General features: G+C 49.1%; 1 protein-coding gene across 4 annotated transcripts in view; it reads right to left on the bottom strand.

Annotated features, from left to right (window-relative positions):
* Window positions 1–5938, bottom strand: part of CAMTA1 (calmodulin binding transcription activator 1) — a 129072-nt gene extending 123134 nt beyond the window's left edge. For 2 of the 4 annotated variants that reach the window (XM_074306365.1, XM_074306362.1), the window contains exon 1: window positions 1521–3367. In XM_074306365.1, coding sequence (XP_074162466.1) covers window positions 1521–3059 — 1539 coding nt within the window. In that variant the 5' untranslated portion in view covers window positions 3060–3367. Of the gene's footprint in view, window positions 1–1520; window positions 3368–5816 lie in introns of those variants that run through there. The other 2 variants (XM_074306364.1, XM_074306363.1) reach the window with 2 other exon arrangements.
* Between the last annotated feature and the right edge of the window lie 10514 nt (window positions 5939–16452).

Genomic DNA, 16452 nt, shown 5'->3' on the forward strand with positions numbered 1-16452 from the left:
AGCTAGTGCATGGAGATGGGCCATTCAGCCCCAGAACCAGGGTCTGGGTCAGATGCTTGATATGATGCTGACCTGGGACAATGAGATCTCTCTCAGAGGGGAGACCCCCAGAGCAGGCAGGGCCCGGAAACTCCACCCTACAACAGAAACAAAGGCCTACAAAGGGGACGTGGCATGGTGAGCACTCTGGGCTCAGGGTCTTGCCTGAAAAAGACCTGCTATGTCATTTTGGACAAGTCACCTTCTTCCTGCTCAAGGTCAGTAGGGCCATGGTAGGATTACAACCCAAGCCATGAGAGAGATCTAGAGCTTAGAGGGAAAACCGAGGTCCAGGCAGGTCAAGCGACTTTATAAGTAGTCAGTGTCAAAGTCCAAGGCAGGATCAGAAGCCGGGTCCACTGAGTGCAGAGTCTGCCCTATCTCCCCCACTGCACGTGGGGATTCACTCCACCAGTGCTGATTAAAGCCAGTTTGTCCTGGTAGGTAAGTCCTATGGAGTTGAAGGACTTTGCCCTCAGTCACACTGCTAAGGAAGATTTGAACTCAGGTCTTTCAGATTCTGAGCCCAGAACTCTCTCCATTATTCCAGGCTCTTTTCTTTCAAGGTCAGAAGCCTGGCCTTGGGGAAGAACTGATCCCAGGAAAGTGAGGCTCTGTCGCTCAGTGCGACTGTGGGCAAGTGAAATCCCTCCCTGGCCGTTCTCTCTTCTGTCAGGACACCATCAGTGACCTCTGAGGTGAGTGATTAATTCTTGCCGGTTAATGCTACTTTGATAAATGTTGAATTGATTTGGCCTGAATTAGGACGACCTGAGTTTAAATCCATTGAAATGAAAGCAAGAAGATCTGAGTTCAAATTTAGTCTCGGCCATTTATGATCCCGGGCAAGCCACCTAACCGCTGCCTGCCTCAATTTCCCCATCTGCAAAACCAGGATAGTAGCAGAACCTGCCTCCCAGGATTGTTTGTGAGGGGAAAAAGACGTCTGGGAAATTCTGGGCAAACCTTAAAGTGCGTGGTAAATGTGAACTGTGATGCGATCCTGTATCAGACCGTCTGATAGACGGTGGTCTAGACCGTCTCCCTCAGTCTTCTCACCTGTAAAATGGACATTACCGCAGCACCTACCTCCTTGTATCCTTGTGAGGATGAATGAGGTAACATATAAAACACTCCAGAAACCTTAAAGTACTGTATAAACGCCATTATGGGGAGGGGTTAGTGAGCCCTAGGGGAGGGGTGTCCAGCCAAACCCTTCTGACCTTTCATTCTGCGGAGGGTTTTTGTGCAGGGGTTAGCCACAGGATCGTGAAGGCAGGCTGGTCTACAGCACCATTTTGAGAAGCACCGCGTGGGAGAGACAGAAGCACTTTTGGATCTATACCTTCCTCAGATATAGATCTTCATAATCAAGAGAAGGCAATTAATTACATGCAAATGATCTTGATGCCCTTGTGTGTGTGCAATGAGAGATGGCCCCGCTGGTGGCGCTGGTTGGGAAGGGAGCGCCAGCAGCTTACCTCTGGGTAAGACCACTCTGGGGAGTAGTCGGTCACCATGAAGACTCGCCCACTCTGCTGCAGCAATCCCAGGGTGCTTTGGGCCGCGGTGGCCGCAGAGACCACCTCGGCCACATGCATGTAGGCCATGGTGCCGGCCCCGCTCTCGGCACTGCTCAGCTGCATGCCGCCCTGCTGGGGGCTGCAGCAGGGGATGCACATCTCGGCCTGGCCGAAGGAGGCTCGGTTGCCATCTTCGGCCTGCGAGAGCCCCGCGCCGTCCCCTGACACGAGCTGGTGTCCGTAAATGGTATTGCTCCCCCCTTCCACCGCGATGAAGTCGTTGATCAGGTCGGAGAACTGGTTGCTGAAGGAGATGTCAAAGTGGTCCAGACTCAGTTCCATGTTAGAAGAGTTATGGAGGCTGTGGTGGGCCACGGGGTAGAGCCCCTGGACCATGTTGCCCTGGAGGATGGGGATGCTGCTGTTCCTGAGGCCCCCGTTGGCTTCGGGCTGCATGTAGTGTTCCGAGCTGCAGCTCTGCAGCTCCCCAGACTTGAGCATGTTCTCGCCCCCTTCGGCGGTCTGGGAGGTCTCCATGGGAACTTCTGCCTCTGCGGCGATGGTCTGGAAGTTGGCCTGGAACTGCATGAGCTGGAGGGAGGACGTGGACTCTATCCTGGTCTCCACAGGACCGTTGCAGTTGGAGGGGGTCGCAGGGGCCTCCGTCTTGATGGTCGCCATCCCTAACGGCACAAAAGAGCTACTTGAATCATTGAGACTAGTGTGGGCGCCCTGTTCTAGGGGGATAGGTTTGCTGGCATCCTGCAGAAAGAAGCTAGGGGAGGGGGTCTGGTGGACATGGGGGCTGTGGACAGTCTGGCTGAAGCTAGAAGCATAGTCCTTGTTGGAGTCGATCGCGCTGAAGTCCATTTGCTCCAGAGTGGTGCTGGGGCTGAGCCCCCCGCCCGACGGGAGCAGGCCGGAGCCAGCTGACAGCGTGAGCGAGTTGGCCGAGCCGGAGGAGGAGTACGCTTCTTTGGACATCTGCTGCTCAAAGGATGTGTCCTCCGTCTTGATCTCCTTCGTGAGGGCCGCGCTGAAGCTGAAGCTGACCCGCTCGGCCGTGGGGGACTGCCTCATGGTGGGGCCCATCGCCTCTGTTTTCAGGCCCCCACCCCCGTAGGTCTGTCCCTGTTTGGGATTGTTGAGGAAACAGTCCGGGTCAAAGTTCATGGTGGCTTCCGGGATCTTCCGGCCGCCGTCCAGGGTGGTGGAAAGCACCAGCTCTTCGGACACGTTGGCGGGCAGCATGGACAACCCCTCGGCGCTCCCCGCGGCCGGGAAGGCGAACTTGTGCCCGTCGGAGCTCACTGCCAGGACGAGCCCCTGCGGGCCGTCCGAGAGCAGGTGCTGGTTGGGGCCGGCCGTGGGGGACATGGTGTAGACCGCCTCATTGGTGACCTCGGACATGAAGACGGTGGCGCTCTGGGACAAGCTGCCCATCACAGAGGCCACCGCCATGCTGGACACCCCTGTGACCACAGGGCTGTCGGCCATGTCGGGGTCGCTGTTCAGTCCGCTGCTGATGGACACGGGAGAGTTCTGGGTGGTGTCGGGCACCTCCACCTGGTTGGTGGAGGACACCTCGGTGCTGTTCTGGTGCAGCAGGACGGGCTTCGCCACCTTGCCGTTCCTCTTCTCCCGGCTCGAGGCCTTTCCGTGGCTGTGCTCGTGCTTGCCTTCGGAGACATCGTTATTTTGTACCTCTGAGTGAGCGCTGTACCCACCTGTCCGCGGCTCGACCTTTGGTGATATGATGCGGTGTTTGGCACTGTTGCACTTGTGATGCACACTGCTACCTGCTCCTGGCCGAGAGAAACAACATGCGCATGTTACAAGCGGCGGCCCCCCCAGTCCCCCACCCGCTAACCCCCCTCCGGAAGTCCCATGGCACTCCTTCACCCCCGACCCTCTTCTACAAGGAGACCGGAAGTCCCATGAAACTCTCTCACCCCCTGACCCTCTTCTACAAGGAGACCGGAAGTCCCATGAAACTCTCTCACCCCCCCTACCGGAAGTCCCATGGCACTCCCCCACCCCCAACCCTCTTCTACAAGGAGACCGGAAGTCCCATGAAACTCTCTCACCCCCTGACCGTCTTCTATAACATGCGCATGTTACAAGCGGGGGGCCCCCCCAGTCCCCCACCCGCTAACCCCCCTCCGGAAGTCCCATGGCACTCCCCCACCCCCAACCCTCTTCTACAAGGAGACCGGAAGTCCCATGAAACTCTCTCACCCCCTGACCGTCTTCTATAACATGCGCATGTTACAAGCGGGGGGCCCCCCCAGTCCCCCACCCGCTAACCCCCCTCCGGAAGTCCCATGAAACTCTCTCACCCCCTGACCCTCTTCCACAGGGAGACCGGAAGTCCCATGAAACTCCCCCACCCCCCCACACGCTAAAACCCCCACCGGAAGTCCCATGAAACTCTCTCACCCCCTGACCCTCTTCCACAGGGAGACCGGAAGTTCCATGAAACTCTCTCACCCCCTGACCCTCTTCTACAGGGAGACCGGAAGTCCCATGAAACTCTCTCACCCCCTGACCCTCTTCCACAGGGAGACCGGAAGTCCCATGAAACTCTCTCACCCCCCCCACTAAAACCCCCACCGGAAGTCCCATGAAACTCTCTCACCCCCTGACCCTCTTCCACAGGGAGACCGGAAGTCCCATGGCACTCCCCCACCCCCCACCCGCTAAAACCCCCACCAGAAGTCTCATGGAATTCCCTCACCCCCCCACCCTCTTCTACAAGGAGACCGGAAGTCCCATGGCACTCCCCCACCCCAACCCTCTTCTACAAGGAGACCGGAAGTCCCATGGCACTCCCCCACCCCAACCCTCTTCTACAAGGAGACCGGAAGTCCCATGGCACTCCCTCACCCCGACCCTCTTCTACAAGGAGACCGGAAGTCCCATGAAACTCTCTCACCCCCTGACCCTCTTCCACAGGGAGACCGGAAGTCCCATGAAACTCTCTCACCCCCCCCTAAAACCCCCACCGGAAGTCCCATGAAACTCACCCCCTGACCCTCTTCCACAGGGAGACGGAAGTCCCATGGCACTCCCCCACCCCCCACCCGCTAAAACCCCCACCAGAAGTCTCATGGAATTCCCTCACCCCCCCACCCTCTTCTACAAGGAGGCCGGAAGTCCCATGGCATTCCATATAGTTATGGGGAAAACCCAAACCAGGCCTGTTTACTTTAGATCAGGGATCCGGGTGGACGTTATGCCTCTAGGGTTGCAGTTTTATTTAGGAGGTTCATTCCGAGTCTAGCTCTCCATTTGGCCTCAGTCTACCTTCCTGTTGTTTAGTTCCTTCGCCTACTACACTGAGCTGAACTTCTCCCTGATCCCTTCCCACAGACTCCAAATTCTCCCCGGGTATTTACTCCTGACGTTTTCTAGGCTGGAGTGCCCTCCGCCATCTTTCCTTGCTAAAGTCCTACCCAGTGAGAAGTCCAGCCTTTCTAAGCTTATTTCTGCAAGGGCTTTATGCAAGGACAGGATAACTCCTCCCTCTTCCTAAGTCCGTCATCATTTTTCATCCTTCAGACTGGTCATCATTTTGGATAAAAGGGAAAATTCTCCCATGATTCCATCTCAAGTATTCCCCACTGAGAATCTTAAATTCACAAAGACTTAATAGAGAAGAGACATGACTCTTTAATGATAATATCTAATTAAGGAACTGAGAGGAGTGGGGCAATCTCATCCCAGGGAGCAAATAGAAGATTAGGAAAGCAGACACATTAGACTACAAGTCAGGAGGCCTCTGGGCCTTGGAAGGCACAGGGGGTTAAAGGAGTGGCCCCGGAGTGGGGGCCTGCCCTGGAGCTCGGGGGTCTTGCTGATTGGGGCCCACGTGAGTGACATCTTTTATCCTTCCTGTCACTGTCCCCCTCCCCCACCTTCCCTGAGAGAACATTTGGATGAGTCGATCAGGGCCTCTTTCAGACTGTGGTTCCCCGGAGCCCATCCTTGTCTGCCTAGAGATGGATAATGGCCCCGCTCTCTCCCTGGCTTGTCTCTTTGGGGCACCTGCTGTGTGGTTTGATCCCTAATCCCTTCTCCTCTACGGGGAAATCAATACCACAAGCAGAGAGGTGAGAGCACTCCTGTCAGGACGGTGGAGGAGGGGGACTGCGTGCCCGTCCTGCCCCCGGGTCAGCCAGCCAGGAGCTAAGCAGCTCCCATGATGGGGCCCTCCTCCACCCCAGCCTCCCTGAAGGCCCGGGGCCAACTCACCCAAGTTGCCAGTGCAGAGGCAGTTGTGTGTCCGAGGCTGGGCTTGGTCTGGTGGCTGTCGTGATCTGCTGCACCAGCTGCTCCACCGAGAAGCCGGAGCTGCTGTTCCCGTTGCTGCACGTCACTTGATGCCGTGGACTGTGGGGAGAGAAGAAGACAGTTCCCGTCAGAGATCACCCCATTGCCCCCCCCAGGAGGCAGCCATCACTTTTTTGGGTGGCCAGATCTGCAGGTGATGAGAATGGCATGAAGGGGGAAAGAGGAAGGAGGGAAAAACAGATAGTTATCCAAATGGGGCAGGGGGCCCAGAGCAGGCTCTCTGTGTACTATCTGTGGCATCTGATGCTTCTCCCAACACGCCAGGCTTTCTTCTCTCTCTCTCTCTCTCTCTCTCTCTCTCGTTCTATCCCTCTCCTCTCTCTCTTTCTCTCTCTCTCTCTCTCTTGTTCTCTCTCTCTCTTCTCTCTCTCTCTCTCTGTCTCTCTGTCTCTCTCTTGTTCTCTCTCTCCTCTCTCTCTCTCTCTCTCTCTCTCTCTCTCTCTCTCTCTCACTCTGGTGTCCATCTCTCCTTCTAGCTCTCTGTTCTTTTCTCTGTCTCTCTTACACACTTTTTTCTCTCTCTTTCTTTGTCTCTCCCTCCATACTTTTCTCTTTTCCTCCCCACATCTTTTTTTCCAACTCTCTTTCCCTTCATCTTTCTCCCTAACTTTATCTCTCTGTCTGTCCCTCTCTCTCTCATTTCTTCAGTTTTTGTCTCTTCCACATTTTCTCTGTCTCTGTCTTTTTTCCTTTCTCTCCATCTGTCTCCTCATCTCTCTATCTTGTCTGTCTTTTCCTCCTCTCTCTTCTCCTTTCTCTCTTTTTCCTCCCATCTTTGTCTCATTTGTCTGATCTCTATCTCTGTCTGCCTGTATCTTTGTCTTTTTTCTCCTTTCTCTCCCTCTGTCTCCCCCATCTCCGTCTTGTCTGTCTGTCTGTCTTTGTTTCTTTGTCACTTCTCTCCTTTCTCTCCCTCTCTCCCCTCTCTCTGTCTCATCTGTCTGTCTGTCTCTTTTTTCCTTTCTCTCTTTTCCCCTGCTCTCACTTTTCTCCCCTTTTCTCTTCTTCATTATCAATGGGATGTCTCAGTCCATTAAAGGCACCCAGGAGTGGATAGCTCCTGAATCCTGAGTTAGGGTGTCTTAGGGAGATGGGGCTCTCAGATCCAATTAGGTCCTAGTCCCTATGCTTAGTGACCATGTGTAATGCTGGAATCTCCTGCCCCATGTTCTAGGAGGGTAGGGACTTTGTGATACCTCAAGCCTTTAGCTGTGCTCTGACTATAGCAGGTACTTAATAAATGTGTGCTGAGGTGGTAATTGGGCGGTCACTTATCAGACATGGGTTTTTGTGGCTTTGGACAAATCACTTCACTTTTCTGATCTGCAGTTTCTTCATCTGTACGAGGAGACACTGGCACAGATCATTTCAAAGGCCTCCTCCCCACCTTTATCATTCTTTATTCTGAGAGCCTTTCCTGCTCTGACATCCTTGGTGTTTGGCCTTGGTGCTCAGAGGACCCAAATTCCTATGTTGGGGTCAAGATATGGTGTGTCCAGTTGTGGCTGGTCAGATCCCTACAAGCTTGGAAGGCTCTGCCAGTAATCACACACAGAAACACCTGGAATGGATCTGTCTCTAAATGTACACATCTCACAATTTTTTTGGGCTGCTGCAGCTCCTAGAGCACAGCCTTCTCTGAGTTGGACGTGCCTTGGTGGATGGTTCTGTGCCAGTCTCCATGTCTCACAACTGATTGTGAAGGTCTTCAGAGAGACCCTGAGAGTGACCTTGTACCGTTCATCTGGACTCCTTGTGAGTGCTTACCTTGTATGGGTTCTCCATAAACTACTCTTTTAGGCAAACAAAGGTGGCCAGCCCATTGGAGTTGAGCTCTTTGCAGTAGAGTTTGAAGGCTTGGCAGTTCAGCTCCAGAGTTCAGCCCAGTACCTGGTCATGTCCTGTGACCTTCTATGTCCTAAGGCATCTTCATTTGATATTTTATATTTGAACACTCTCCAATTTTGAAATTCTTTGGACTATCTTACACTCTCCAGTTCCAAAATTGAACTCCTCGTCTTTCTTGTCCAACGTATTCCTCTCCAAACTTCCCTATTACTGTTGAAGGTACCTCCAGACTCATGACCCACGTGTCCTCCTTGACACATCCCTCCCTTTCACTCACCAGAACCAAGTTGCCAAGTCCTGCTGATCCTTCTTTTCTCCTCTGATACTGCCTGCCCTCCCCTTGGCACAGGTCCTTATCATCTCACTCCTAGATTGTGGCAATGTGATGTCCCTGCCTCAAGTTGCTCCTTACTCAGGTCCAATCTCCACTCAATCCTCAAGGTGATCTTCCTAAAGTACAGATCTGACTGTGTCGCCTTTCTATTCAAAAGACTTCAGTGGCTTCCTATTATTTTTACGGCTAACTAAAAAATTATCTGGCTTTTAAAGCTCTCTATAACCTGGTCCCCTCATACTTTTCTATTTTCTTACATCTGTCTTAGTATTCTCTCCATATCCTGAAATCCAGTGACACTGTCCCCCCTTTGCTGTTCTCACAAGACCCATTATCTCTGTGTTTTTTCCTCCTCTTCCTCCTCCTCCTTCCTTCCTCTTGGTTTCCTTTAAATGTCAGCTAAAGCCTCACTTACAGAATCCTTTCCCTATCTTCCTTAAAGGAAATGCTTTCCCTCCATGATCGTTCTCAATTTATCCTAAACATTCCATGATTGTTTGCATCTTGTCTCCTTTATCAGACCTAGAATTCTCTCAGAGCTGAGACTGCCTTTGGTTTTTAGCTTTTGCCTTTTTTTTTGTATCCCTAGTAACCTAGCACAGTGCCTGACATGTAGCAGATACTATACAAATGCTTGTTGACTTGTTTTTCCATTTCTAATGGGCTGTGTTTCCTGGTCCTTCCCAGCTGTATTCAGTGTTCTCTCCGGGTTCTGGCATTCTATGATTGTGTGGGCTCCCCTCTGCCTTTCTTCCCCATTTGCTCACGCCGTCTGCATCCTCTGAAGTTGTCCCTACATCCCTTTGCATCTTCAGATGGCCAATCACTTTGCTTCGTCTGACATTGACAAGATGATGTTTGTAAATTATCAGCTTCTGTGGCCTTCATGGTTCTGGGTAGAGGTCCTCACATCCCAGGATGCAGCTGGTCACCAGGACCTTCCTTGAGTACTGAACTGCTACGTAGGAATTTTGAGCTGCCAGATACCCTCAATTCAATCCAATAAATATTTATTAAAGGCCTACTATGTGCCAGGCATTGAGCTAAGCCCTGAGAATAAAAATAAGAACAAGAAAGATAGTCTGCTCTCAAAGAGCGTATAATCTAGGGAGAGGAATATAACACAAAAAAGACTGAAAGGGGGAGAGTTAGTGGGGCATAATACTCTGTGGAGTTAAACTAAGCCTTGCTGAAGATGAAAATGCAGGGTTGTATGGAAAGTCTTTAAAATTCTGAGCTCTCTCTCAAGAAAGACTTTGGGAGTTTATGCCTCTAGCCCTCCAAACTCAGGAGAAGAACTTCTCAGAGGGAACTGAGAAGGTGAGAATAACAACAACTGAGTCATCAACATGGGGCTGAATTTCAGGTGATCAGCTTATCCTGGGGGAGACATGATATTCTTGTGGAGTCACTAAAGGGAGCTGCTGCTAGAAAATGGAGAGTTACTTGGATAGTTCTAAGCTCTCTCTGAAAGAAGACTCTTAGAGCCCTCCAATCAGAGGAGGGGACCTGTCCCTTTAGTAGCCTGCTGTGCATAACCAGAGGTAGGGACTCAATTTGAGGGGGAAATTCACCAGATCCCTTGTTCTGAGAAGGTCCTTCAGGCAGTGAGGTTTAATCTCCTCTTTTTCTAGTGCACTCTTCTCCAGGCTTCCTATGGTGAACCAGTCATCAGAAATTCAGAATTTACTGCAAGGCCCATAGTCTTAAAGCGGGAAGGAGTCTTCTCCAACCCTATCATTTTACAGATGAGAAAACGATGGCCCTGCTGGGGTTTTGACAGAATACATGTCATATATAGCACTATAGATCTGGAAGGGATATTAATGGTGCAACCTTCATTTTATAGATTAAGATATAAAGGGCCACAGGTTATGGGCTGGTTAGTAGGATACCTTCCAATAGCTTCCAACTTGGATATTCTCTGATTCTGCGACATGCCCAAGTTCAAGCATTGGCAAAACTGAGATTTGAACTGACCCAAGGTTCTTCTGCCTCCAAAGGCAATACTCTTGCCACCCAACTATGTGGGTGTCCATTTTCGCACCCAGGGCTTCTTCCATCCTGGATGATGTCTTGCATACTCCACTATGGGGTCTCTCTCAGGCTTTTTATCTTAAGCTTGAATTAATCCAGGATGGCTCTTTGGAGAATTAGGATGTCTCATAGCATTAGGTGAAGTTGTGTTCACCTCTTCCTGTTGTGTTTGAGTTTTGTGGAACCCACACTGTGGTTAGGCAGTCTGCATGCTTGATGGGTTCCCAGGACCCCTATGGCCATGACCACCCTCCTCCTTCCAACTCTGACTAGCATTGCGGAGGGCCAGCTCCCAGTTGGCAGTTGAGTTGACCAATCAAAGTTGAGGCTGTGATGGTGGTAGGATAGGATAAGGGGGACCTCTCTCTGGTCCTTGGTTACCTCCCCCCATCCCTTACTGACAAGGTTACTTCTTCGGCTGCCATCCAGGGGTCTGCTCTGATTGCGTTCATTCTGCTGCTTGTTCTCCTCCTTATGTTGTGAAGGTTATAAAATGAAAACCCAGTGAAGGGTGACAGATTGCAAGCAGAGAATCTCTGGATGCTTAATGCAAATTACCCACTTCCTGGCACATCCAATATGCAGATTGTCTCCCTCCCCCTTTAAAGGAAAAAAAAAAAAAATCCCCTCTCCTATGAGTTGGTGAGTTGTTAGTACTGAATATCAAATACTATCAAGACGGCTTTTAACATGTCACGCTCTGCTTCCCGACACATAATGAATCAGCGGGAAAGGAGATTTCTATAGGGAAAAAAGTGCCTTATGAAAGGAAGGTTAATAAACACACGCACCAGTTCTCCCCATCCCCCACCCCCTCCTCCCATCCCTCCTCCCTTCCTTAAGAGCTACAAAAGTAAAACTGGTTTAAAAGTACATTTGATTAAATTTAAGGTCATAACCCACAAGGGAGGGGTGGGGAACACAGACAAAGATGAAAGGGAATTTCCAGTTTAAAAATAAAACAAAACAAAACACCTCCAGAATGACAGGGGAACACACTTGCCAATCATTTTCACTTCAACACAGAGAGAGCGGGCGCTGGCGGAGAACTGCTTTTGGAACATTTCCTAGGACGATGCCCTGGTAAATACCAGCCGCTGATTGGGCATCCTGAGAGGAAGGGGCATGCTCCCTACATCCCCTTCTTCCCAGGGCACCCCTCTGAGCCCTGTCTGATAAACATCATTCTTAGATAGGGGGGCAAGGTCCAAATATACCTTGACCAAGGACAGTGGGGGAAGATGGGAAGAAAAGATGGCACTGGAAGCCATTGGTTGTTAGGACCCATTGTTCTCTTTTCCGGTAATCCAGCAGTGCTGTCTTGTGAGAAGTGTATTTGAGGCAGAGTCAAAGAGTCGTGTGTTTGAATTCTGCCTCCAAGTCATCCCTGTTGTGATGTCACACTCTGCTTCCCTATTCGTAATTTCTTTTTCTGACTTCACTCCAGAGTGCAGCCTGAACCAGATTTAAAATGTAATTGGGAAATATTTAACAAAATAAGTAAAAATTCAGCAGGATATTTGTTGCTCACTTGTGTCCGACTCTCTGTAACCCCATCTGGGGTTTTCTTGGCAAAGACACTGGAGTGCTTGGCCATTTCCTTCTCCAGCTCATTTTATAGATGAGGAATTTGAGCTCAACAGCGTGAAGTGACTTGCTCAGAGTCACATAGGAAGTATCACAGAGTGGATTTGAACTCGGACCTTCTGGCTGGAGGCTGCACTCTATCCATTGTACCACCTAGCTATACCATAGATACAGTTACCCCTTTCACATTGTGGGGTTAGGGGTGTGGCAACCTGTGATCTGGGAAATCCATATAATATTTTTTGGTCCTCCCTTTGTACCAGAGAAGTTTAATTTTTTTCTTTTTTTAATGATATTACAGTATTTAATGGTATTTACAGTACCGTATTGTAAAATTTGGGATATATGTTTGATCACAGGCTCCTTGTTGTCTGCAGTATATCATCTGAGGCTTCTGCAAAACTCCCCTTCCCCAGATTCCCATTTAATTTCTTATGCCAACCCATGATATGTCGAAACCATGGGGAAAGGGATGACTGTACTCTGTAATCCAGGAACAATGGACTCCTTGTTGTTCCATAGGATGCTCCATCTCCTGACTCTGGGCATTTTTTTCTGGCTGTCTCCCATGGCTCATCCTACTCTTCTTCTCATCTCTACCCCTGGATTTCTCCAGATCCTGGTTAAAATCTCTCATTTTGCAAGTAATCCTTCTCAGTGCCTCAATCAATAAACATTTATTAAGTTCATACTATGTGCCAGCCACTGTGCTGAGACCTCCTTAATTTTAGTGTCTTCCCTCTGAATATCCCAGGATCACAGGGTCAGTATCTATTAGAAAATGACTTGAATAATTATTAATAAATACACATTGCTTTGTGGGTTCATTTCTCAGTAATTTAAACTCACTTATCTGAATAGTGTTTCCCTTATTCCCAACAAGCACAATTCTAGACACACAGTAGGCATATAATAAATGCTTACTCATCGATTGATTGAGTAGAATGTAAGCTCCTTGAGGGAGGGAATTATTTCCATTAAAAATATTTATATCTTTTATACTAGACATGAACGGGCACTAGTTGAAATGAATTTGCAACATGGCCTCATGCTCCAAAGGACTTTTGGGAGAGTTGAGAGAACTCAAGTGGAAAGACACTGTAAGCAAGATTGGGTTTGGATTTCCTTTAAGAAGTCTTTCTGCCTCTGCATCCAGAGCAACCAGGTCTGGAATCAGGAACACTTGAATTCAAATCTGGCTTTTGACACTTATTATCTGTGTGCTATTGGCCAAATCACTTTACTTGTTTGCCTTAGTTCCTTCATCTATAAAATGGGGACAATAATAGCACTTACCTCCTAAAAAATAGCACTTTTAGAATTATTTCGAAGATCAAATGTGATCATTGTAAAGCACTTTACATAGTGTCTGACACATATATAATTAATTCTTAATAAAATTATTAATAATAATTAATACATTAATAAAAATAATTCTCAACCCTGGTTACCTGACAAAATCAGGATTGTATTTAAGGATTTCTGGTTGCTCAGATGATAGATGTATGCTCTTTTGGGGGTGGAATGGAGTTGTTTGCAATGAATTTGGGTCATGATTCACAGCAAACCCAAATAATGATTTTGGAAGGAAGGACACTAAACATTTGCAGTGAGGGCAAGGAGGAATCAGGAAAAGCTTCATGTAGAAGGCAGCTCTGGAACTGAACCTTGAAAGAAACCAGGAATTCCAGGAGGTGGGCAGTGAGGAAGCGGTTCTGTCCGGGCACTGGCCAGTGCTAAGGCAGAAAAGAACCAGTCCTGTGTGGAAAATGGTGAGGAAGCCAGTAGGACCACATGGAAGAATGAGAGACGGGGAAAAATTATAAGAAAACTGGAAAAGTAGGAAGAGGCTGGGCTGTGAAGAGATTGAAGTATACGGGGTTTTCTTTGGTAGTAGAGGCAGTAAGGTATCACTGGAGTTTACTGAGCGGGGTCAGGAGCATGATGTGATCAGATAGACTTGAGGAAAAGGATTCTGGGGGTGGCAGGAGGGGGACAGATTGGGCTGGGGAGAGGCTGAGGCAGGGAGGCCAGCTGGGAGGATATAGCTGGTGACTGTGCGAGTGGAGAAGGAGAGGAACACAAGAGATTTTGTGCAGATAGAAGTGACAATGTTTGGCAGCTGACTGAGGAGCAAGGAGGAGAGGGAGACCCCAAGACTATGAACCTTGGGGATGAGATGGCTGTTGAAGTGAGTGACAGGGAAGTTTGGAAGATGGAAAAGACAACAGCTTAGAGATCCCCTTGGCTTGTCTAGTTCTCAATACTGTAGGTAGGAGGTGGCAGGTGATGGGAGGCTGGGGCTCTGGAGGGAGACTTGGGCTGCATCTGTAGCTCTGGGGAACGCCTGCGTAGAGGTGGGGATTGAACCCTTAGGAAGCTTCACCAAAAGAGGAATTGTGCAGATAAATGGGAAGAGCTCCCTAGAAACGTCTGGTGGCTGGGAAGGGGGTGATGAGGACCTGCCAAGGTCGGGCAGCTTTCCTTCAGCTGGGCTCTGGAGACAAGAGTAGAGCTCCTGGCTCTCCATTTCCTGCTGACTGCGGGTCCTTTCTCCTCTAACTACATCTGGGTTGCCCTTCCCACCACTTTTAGCCCGTTGAATCCCTCTCTTTTCTTTAAAACTCTGCTGTGATGCTATCTCCTAACAATTACAGTCAGATGGTAGGTGGAGGTGGAAGTGGTGCGTTCCCCATCCTTGAAGGTCTTCAAACAGTGGCTGGATGACTCTTCTTGGGGATGTTGAAGAGAGGATTCTTGCTTAGGCACTGAGTGGATATGGTGGTCTCTGAAATATCTTCTAAATTATGAGATTCTCTGAATCTGTGCAGAAAGATCATTTTAAGGGACCAGAGGCAGGGCTGATCTGTGATTTCACTGGTATAGAGTTTGGGAATTTCCTGGGCTGCTAAGAAATCCAAGGTCACACAGGTATTATATATGAGGGACAGAATTTGAATCTGGTCTTTCTGCCTCCAAGTCTAACAGGCTATTTGATGCTCCATTAGGAGAACTGAGCTTTCTCACCATCCAGGTAAGGAAGAAGGGGTCAAAGAAGATGAGAACTCCATCTTCCTCCTTAAGTAAGAGGTCTCCTCTCTCTGGCTGCTGTTTGGGGAGGACCCTCAGAAGCACAATATCAGGGCACTCTCCAGTCACTGTAAATGGCACTCAACAAACACCTAGGGCCATGGATCCCAGGCCAGGGCCATTATAAGCCAAGAGACTAGGCCAGAGAGGGCAGCTCCTTGTCCCTTCATTTGATCGGTTTTCCCTAGCATGTCAGCTCCTCTCTGAGAGTCCATTAAACAATCTTTGTATTTGCTTTTTTGTTTAGTGGTTTTCCTCAAATCAGTGACTATCTTACAATTCCATTATTTCTGAAGTGAGGGACTGAAGGGGACAGCTTCCCAGCTTCTCCAGGACCTTATGAGAGCTGAAGAGCTAATGCTTTCTGGAACCCTGTGGGCATTGGGTGGTAGTGGCCAAGCTCAATTGAGCGTGCACTCTCTTTTGGCCTTTATTTCTAAGCTCAGAAAACAGCAATGTATCCTTTTGTCTTTCTGGAGAGAAACAATGAGAAAAGGAGAAAACAGGGGAAGGAAGGGGGAGGAAATGGAGGAAAGAGAGACAGAAAAAGGAAGATAGACCCAGAGATAGAGACATATGGAGAGACACAGAGAGACACCTAGAGAGAGAGAGAGAGACAGAGGCAGAGAAAGATGGAGGGAGGGAGGAAGGGGGAGAGAGAGAGAGGGAGAGACAGACAGAGACAGACAAATGAGAAATTAAAAGAGACAGAGACAGAGAGATGAGAGACAGAGATGAGAGAGATTCAGAGAAAGACAGAGACAGAGACAGAAACAGAGAGACAGACAGAGAGAGATAGAGACAGAGATAGAGACAGAAAGAACCTGACAGAGAGACAAAAGACAGACAGAAAGACAAGAGAGATTAGAGAGATTGAAAGAGAAACAAAGAAATGAGAGAGATTGAGAGACAGATGCAGAGATAGAAGAGAGAGAGAAAAGGAGAGAGAAACATGACAGAGAAATGAGAGAGATTGAGAGAGAGATGAGAGAGGAGAGAGAGCCAGAGCCAGAGATAGAGAGATGGAGAGAGATAGAAATGGAGAGGCAGAGACAGAGATAGAGATAGAGATAGAGAGATAGAGACAGAAAGAGCCAGACAGAGACAAAAGAGAAAGAGACAGATACAGAGGGACAAGAGAAATTAGAGAGACCGAGAGAAACAGACAAGACAAAGAAATGAGAGAGATTAAGAGAGCCAGAGAGAGGCAGAAGAAAGAGAGAGGAAAGAGAAAGAGCCAGAGATAGAGAAACAGAGAGACAAAGAAATGAGAGAGATTAAGAGAGCCAGAGAGAGGCAGAAGAAAGAGAGAGGAGAGATAAAGAGCCAGAGATGGAGAAACAGAGAGAAAGAGACAGAAAGGCAAACAGAGAGACAGAGACAGACAGATGAGAAAGAAGACCATGTCTATATCTCCTAGGTCTTCAACAGTTTATTAAGTGAGCGTGACTTCTGTTGCCAAAGAGAGCCCTGTCTCACTCATAGGATCTATGATATATGAAAGAAGGAGACAGAGGGATAAAGTTTAGGAAGGGAGACCCTCAGCTGAGAGTTGTAAGTAAGGAACTATCCCTGCGTCTGTGGGAGAAATTGCAATGCAGTGGGAAATCCAGCAGACTAGGTATCTGAAAACCTGGGTTC

The sequence above is a fragment of the Sminthopsis crassicaudata genome, chromosome 3 (genome assembly GCF_048593235.1).
Source record: "Sminthopsis crassicaudata isolate SCR6 chromosome 3, ASM4859323v1, whole genome shotgun sequence".
Taxonomy (NCBI): Eukaryota; Metazoa; Chordata; class Mammalia; order Dasyuromorphia; family Dasyuridae; genus Sminthopsis; species Sminthopsis crassicaudata.